This window comes from Microtus ochrogaster, chromosome 10 (genome assembly GCF_000317375.1).
Source record: "Microtus ochrogaster isolate Prairie Vole_2 chromosome 10, MicOch1.0, whole genome shotgun sequence".
In the NCBI taxonomy this organism is placed as follows: Eukaryota; Metazoa; Chordata; class Mammalia; order Rodentia; family Cricetidae; genus Microtus; species Microtus ochrogaster.
Window position 1 is genome coordinate 76,151,977 of NC_022016.1, and position 6,914 is coordinate 76,158,890.

Below are 6,914 nucleotides of genomic sequence, written 5' to 3' on the forward strand. Positions count from 1 at the left end.
TAAAGAATAAAATACATTTTCCATTAAAAACTATTTAAAATTATGTATTAAATTTCTGAGCCAATTTATAAACATGTAACCAACATCAGAGCTGAAATACTACCAAAAGCATAAGTTCTGATGCTAGCTCTTTCTGAACTAAGAGTGTTAGACAAATGGGGTCTTTAATCTCTTGGTAGTTCCTGCAGTAGCCCCCAGGGACTCAGCCTTACAGAAGAAAGGCCAGGTTTTCCTGCCTCAGCAATCTCAGTGGGAGAAAAAAGTTGCAAAGGTTCTGATGACATCCAGTTGCTAACAGAACACTTTACACAGATGGCCATTTATTTGGGAAGCATTCCTGACTCAGGAATAGCTTAGCTGCTTGCTCTGTAGTTTTGTTTGAGCAGTGTTGAGCTAGACAGCAAGGCAACCCTGCTTCTGCCTGCCCTGTGCTGTGATTACAGAGTGTGCCACCAGGCAGAGCTGCTCTATTGAAAGAAAGGTCTTCAGGTAATTCAACCAAGCTACTACATAAGTAGTATACATACACCTGTAATCCCAGCATGCAAAAAGACAGAGAGGATTACTTAAAAGTTTGAGGCCAGTCTAGTCAACATACCAAATTCCTAGACTTCAGAGTGAGACTCTGTCTCAAAATATTCAACAGCCGAGCGATGGTGGCACACGCCTTTAATCCCAGCACTCGGAAGGCAGAGGCAGGCGGATCTTTGTGAGTTCGAGACCAGTCTGGTCTACAGAGCTAGTTCCAGGACAGGCTCCAAAGCCACAGAGAAACCCTGTCTCGAAAAAAAATTCAACATGTCTACACACTTATCAGTCCAACAATCTTCTTTCATCTCCTAGATTTTATAGTTGATAAAAGACACAGTCTCAAATTCTAAAATCAAAGCCTGGGAAAGACCTTCAATTCTTCTCTCTGCTCTTCATCTCTCCACATCCCATCTGTCATTAAATCATGCCCGTCCAGCCTCTAAACTTGTGTCCCATGTTGTACAATAGCATCTAGACTGTTCTCCAGTTGATCCCATTTTCCACACTGCTACCATTTCTAAAACAGCTCTCATTTTTTCCTTTTTTTGTTGTTTTTTTGAAGATAGGCTTTCTCTGCATAGTCAATAGTTGTCCACTGCGGATGAATAATATCCTGAGCTCCTTAGAGTCGCATATAAAAAGTATGATGAAGCCCAAAGTACTTGCTCATCTCATCCCTACCATTTTCTATACATTATATACTCTAAACTAGCTGTCCCAACTAAAGCTAGCCATTATAAAGCTCCATATTTTCTCAGCACTCCATGGGCCTTTGCACATATGCAAATGACAATCCCCATTTTAGCCTACCCCTTCTAACCCTTTCACCTGGTCTAGTGATGAATTCTTTTTTTTTTAATATTTATTTATTTATTATGTATACAATGTTCTGTCTGTGTGTATGCCTGCAGGCCAGAAGAGGGCACCAGACCTCATTACAGATGGTTGTTGCTGGGAATTGAACTCAGGACCTTTGGAAGAGCAGGCAATGCTCTTAACCGCTGAGCCATCTCTCCAGCCCTAGTGATGAATTCTTATTTATCCTTTAAATCCCAGCATGACTTTCCTAAGTAAAACACTTTGTTCTTCATTACAATACTTGATAATCTTCATTGTAACTGTGAGCATGACTTTCTTCCATGTTGGGCTATGTCAATGTCAAAAGCAAGAAATCTTGTTTATTTGCTATACCTGGTATAAATTAAGTATTCAGTTAACAGTAGATAAATTAATGCATGTACCAATCACTACATTAAAAATACATAATTATGGGATTGGGGATATGACTCAGTAGATCAAGCACTTATGTCAAGCATTAAGGAACCGAGTATGGACAACCAAAACTGGGGATGGCAGTCACAACTGCAATCCTTGGAAGGGAGAGACAATGAGATTCTGGAGGCTCACTGGCTAGCCAGTCTAGCGGAATCAGGAAGTTTCAGGCTCACTGAGAAACCATCTCAAAAAATGCAGTGGGGCTGGTGAGATGGCTCAGTAGCTTAAAGTGCTTATGACCAAACCTAATAACCTTAGTTCAATCCCCAGAACTCACATGGTAGAAGGAGTGAACTGATTCCTGCAAGTTGTCCTCAGATCTCTACGTGTGTTACACGTTTGCAGTCATGCACGTATTCATGTGCACATATGTATGTCCACACACATAATAACTATAAAAAAATAGGGTGGTGAGGCATAGAAGATATATGCTCACCTCTGGCCCCCACAAATACACGTGTCTGTAAGCATACACACATGCACAAACCACCCACTAAATAATAAAAGTAATTGTGATAGGTGGGCATCAGGCCCTTCCAGACCTATCTAGTTGTTACAAACCTCTAATTTTGCATATGTTACATTTTGAGCATTACAGCTAACAGTGTGTTAATATGACTTCACATCATCTAATTTTATCACCATCAGAAGAAAGTACTGGTCACTTCTTTCTCCCTCGACTGCTTCTACCCAAGAGCTGTGGTTATGCTCAATGGAACGCATGGTAACACCTATTAATAGCCTCCTATCTGCTCTTTCTCCATAGTGATCCACAAATGAAGTATTGTTCTTTCTCTCTTTTGCAAACATTGTACTGGGCAAAGATGAGGGTACAGTAGTCTTCTTGAGTCTCAGGCCACAACTGAAGGGAAATCAAGGTTTTGGGGTTTACAACCTCCTGAGGCTTTAAAGTATGTGGAATAGTAAACTTATGTTCATGTTCAATGGCATGGAAGAAAAAGTAGGCATTTGGAAGGAAAACCTGGCGAGCCACAAAATGTATATTCACTTTAAACATTCCCAGTTATGCACTTAACCACATGGAAGCTACATTTAACCAGGATAAGGTAACCCTAGCATCTATCAATCCCTACAAAAGAGGCATAATAGCTACCATTTTACATTTGTTTACCACTTACCTTGTGTCAGATACCATATTAGGTGTTTATAGACAATGCTCTACTTATTTATTTATTTATTAAGTTTTTTGAGACAGGGTCTCACTATGTAGCCCTGGTTGTCCTGGAACTTACTTTGTAGACCAAGCTGTCCTCAAACTCAGACAGCCACCTGCCTCTGCCTCGGATTAAAGGTGTATACTATCACCGCCTGGTCAATGTTCTAATTTTTAGAAGCATTTTAAATAATTATTTCTATTTTGTGGATGAAAACAATGAAAATCTTACCAAGACGAGGTAACTTACTCATGTCACATAAGCAGATGTTGAAATCTGGGATTCAGGGCTGGGAGATTGGCTCAATGGGTAAAGCACAAGCATGAGGACCAGTTTGGATCCCCAGAACCCACCAAAGCCAGGCGGGTGTGGTGGCCCCTATAATCCCTGCATGTGGGAAGTGGAACCCTTGGAAGCAGCTGGCAAGAGATTCTGCCTTGCTATGTAAGAGGGAGAACAAATGAGGACGACCTCGTCCCACGTCACCCCTGGGTCTCCACATGCATGTGCACTTGCACACGCGCAAATGCCCACACACATACCAAAATTACAATGTGGGGACTCAAACAAAGGGGTCTATTTTCACTGCCACCAGAGAGAAAGTCCTCTGGTCAAGTTTTAGAACTAGACAAATTATTAGCAAACAGGACTGTGGCCTGATTTTAATCACTGACAATATTCTGAACTCAACGACCACCAATACAAAGTAGTAATTCTACCTCGCAATCATACGTTCTCCTACCGGTTTGTCTTACACCACACTCACCTTGCCCCCTATCCGGACCTGAGCTTGAAGTTTGGCTAACTTTTCTTGATTCATGCTCTTGGTAAATCTAGGGGGGGAAAATAGATTTGTTAAATTTAGTTTTACCAAAGTTAAAGACTTATTTATATAAACAATACCTTTTGCTTCACTGAGCTTGTAATATGCATTAACACCATGGACTTATAATACTATCTATATTAGTAATAGTGACAACCTGTTCTAGCTTCACATACCAATTTAAAAAAAAAATTAAACATCACACGGGAGTCAAATATACAAATGGCAAATGAATGGGATTCAAAGTTGCCTATTTAAAGATCCTTTCTTAAAACATGACTCAGTCTTCTGGCATTCAGAAAAACCTAACTAATTATGAAATCTCTGTAGGCAGCAGGCTTTTTCTTCCAAAGACTTTCAAAGCAGAGAACAGTTACCAAATGTTATTAGCAAAACCTTCAAGTAGACTGTTTTCTCTGGAATCACATTCTGTATTTCTTATAAAGGATAAATAATATGACACAAAGAAAAAAGGCTAAAGAAGAAATTAACAATGGGCTGTCAAAATACAAGCAAGTCACATCCTCTATTCAAGGTCAGATGTGGCAATAATGGGAAACTACCAGATTTTCAAACGCTCCTGATTCAGCAGCACCTGAGTTCACTCTAGGCCTTGCAGGGATAGAGTTTGTCACACTTAACAAGATATTATTGCATATAGGGTAAACTGTTTCACTGCACAATGTGACAGAAATGTATCTTGGCTACATTAATACTGAGTTGGTGGGGAGAGAAAAAATAAGTTTTTATAGCAAATTTTGACTTTTGGAAATTCTAAGGATATTATAAAATCATAAATTCTAGTCTGGTCAGTGACTCTTCTGCTAAAGAACACAACATTTCACACTAGAATCAAATATACTCTAATTCAACAGTCCTGTTTGACTTGTTCTGTGGCTCTCCAGATCATTACTGAGATGTGAAGGAGGGAATAAGGGAATAGGGTATTACTAAACTTTTTTTTTTTTTTTTTGCTAATTTTCTAACCTTGTAATTACATCATTCAGATGAGGATACCATTTTTTTTACATTTGAAAAAGAAAAAAAAAAGAATCAAAGATCCTGTAAAGTACTAACCATTCTGAACTGGCATTGAACTTAGGGAACTGACCTGTACATATCACTGCTGTAAGGCTGAATCCATTTCCCAAATAAAAATCAGAACCTATGGCTTTTCAATTTCTCAACACTCTATCACGATGGTCCCGCAGCTACAACTCTTGTATGGGAGGAGTTGTGTGGAGAATCCAAATAGTCTTGGATGTGTCATGACTTAAAACTTGCCAATATGAACCTCAATCTTGTATTCAAATATTCACAAAAGAACTAACGTTTATTTTCCTCACAGGACTACAGCCATGAAGGTATAGTGAAATAACAAAGAACTTAAGGAATTTCTTGCAGAAAGGAGGTCAAGAGAAAACATTAGAACTAAACACAGGACAAGCCCTTTGGGACTATTCTGCATTTTGAGTAACAATCCCAAAGAAGAGAGATGGAAAGACAGGACAAAGAGTCCAGATTTGTTTGAAGCAGAAGCAAAGGCAAAATTCTTTTCTTATGTTGTGGATGAAAGAATGATTCCATTCCAGGTGGCCAGGATAGCAGAATCAAGAAATCTTATTCTAAGGAGTATGTAGGAAAAAAAGAGGGAAATCTTAGGGAGCCTGGGAGCTTAAAAACAGCAGAGGGAGAAATGTGGCCTTTTGTCTCTCAGTTGCTGGGCCATGTAGGAGTCAAGTAGGAAGAGATTCAGACTCATCTGAGGCCTCACCAGTCACCGGCTTCAGCCTCTACTTGATATCTTTAATGTACCTGTCATTCTTGCTTGATGTGTGATGTCATCTCAAAGATCTGTTAGTGCAGCAGGGCATAAATTAACAAAAACACTTAGCCTTCTTTTTAGTTTAACAGAAAATGAAGGCCTGGAAAGTTCCCTTCTGTGTCCCAAAGGGAGAAGTGACTTCCCAGGGCCACATGATCACTGAGCTGAGTCTCCAAGAATCCTTTTCACACTTTCCACACGGACTTCCGAAAGAGTATGAGATGAATCAATATTTATTGAACGCCCAAGTTCTAAGCATCCAGGTATTTTCCCATGCATGTTTACGAAAAGAAAAATAATCTGTGCTTTGAGCCAGAACTTTTGATGTGAGAGTTCTCTAACAGTAGCAAAAGCTGTGGCATCAGAAAGCCCAAGGTTTTACCACTCAGGGCTTCGGAAATACCTTTAACTTCTTTGAACTCATTTGTTTCTCCTGCATTACGAAAAGTAAACCCACCACATACTTTACTGAGTTGAAAGATAAAGCTTAGATTATCAAGTTAAAGTCAGATACTTAAGAGTTGGTAACTAATGTTACCACTCTTCCAGAGGACCGCTGATGATATAATGAAAGAACGTGGGAACGGAAGTTGAAACCACCATTCACCAACTGTGTAACACTGTGCCTGGCGATCAATCATCAGCGTAATGAGGTTATAAGGATGGGCTGTCTCAAAACCAAGGTAGACTTGTAAACAAACACTGCCATTAGAAAGTGAAGAGCGCTGCAACCTAGTTCGGGCCCGAGAGGTTGGGGGCCGGGTGCTAACCTCAGTTTCCCTATCCGTAGATTGGAAGGAGCAAATGAGATGACAACAGACAAGCTGTACAAAGCTCAAAGCGTCTGACATTGTTGTTGTGAATAATGAGTGACGGCACGAGGAGGGCTCGACCCTCCTGGGAAAGGACCTGCGAGGCCAGAGCCCGGGCCCGGGCCCTCCAGAGCGGGCGATGGTGCTGGGGACCTTCCCTCAGGTGCCGACCCCCAGCTGCGCCGCCCGTAACCGACAGGCCGGGCCGGCCGCCTCCGCCCCCACTCGCCGCGCCACGGCGGAAGTGGCAGCCCGAGCGGACGGCGGGTGTCGGAAGGGGAGGGCGGGGGGAGACCGTGCGCAGCGGCCGGAGGCCGTGGGGTGGCGGGCCCGCCGGGGGTCTCACCTGCAGCGGGGAGGGTCCTCCAACACCAGCACGCGGCAAGAGCAAGATGGCTGCCTTAGCTGAGACAGAGAAAGACCGCGGCGGCGGGAGCGGCCCACGTGACGCACGGCTCCGCCTCGCCCGCGGG

The 6,914-nt window shown here is 42.0% G+C and overlaps 1 protein-coding gene across 2 annotated transcripts in view; it reads right to left on the bottom strand.

Moving 5' to 3' along the window:
* Positions 1-6,909, bottom strand: part of Btf3l4 (basic transcription factor 3 like 4) — a 20,221-nt gene extending 13,312 nt beyond the window's left edge. Inside the window, exons 1-2 of one of the 2 annotated variants that reach the window (XM_005353556.2) lie at positions 6,788-6,909; positions 3,748-3,814 (exon numbers count right to left, since the gene is read on the bottom strand). In XM_005353556.2, coding sequence (XP_005353613.1) covers positions 3,748-3,801 — 54 coding nt within the window. In that variant the 5' untranslated portion in view covers positions 3,802-3,814; positions 6,788-6,909. The remainder of the gene's footprint in view (positions 1-3,747; positions 3,815-6,787) is intronic. The other variant, XM_005353558.3, reaches the window with a different exon arrangement.
* Positions 6,910-6,914: the final 5 nt, after the last annotated feature.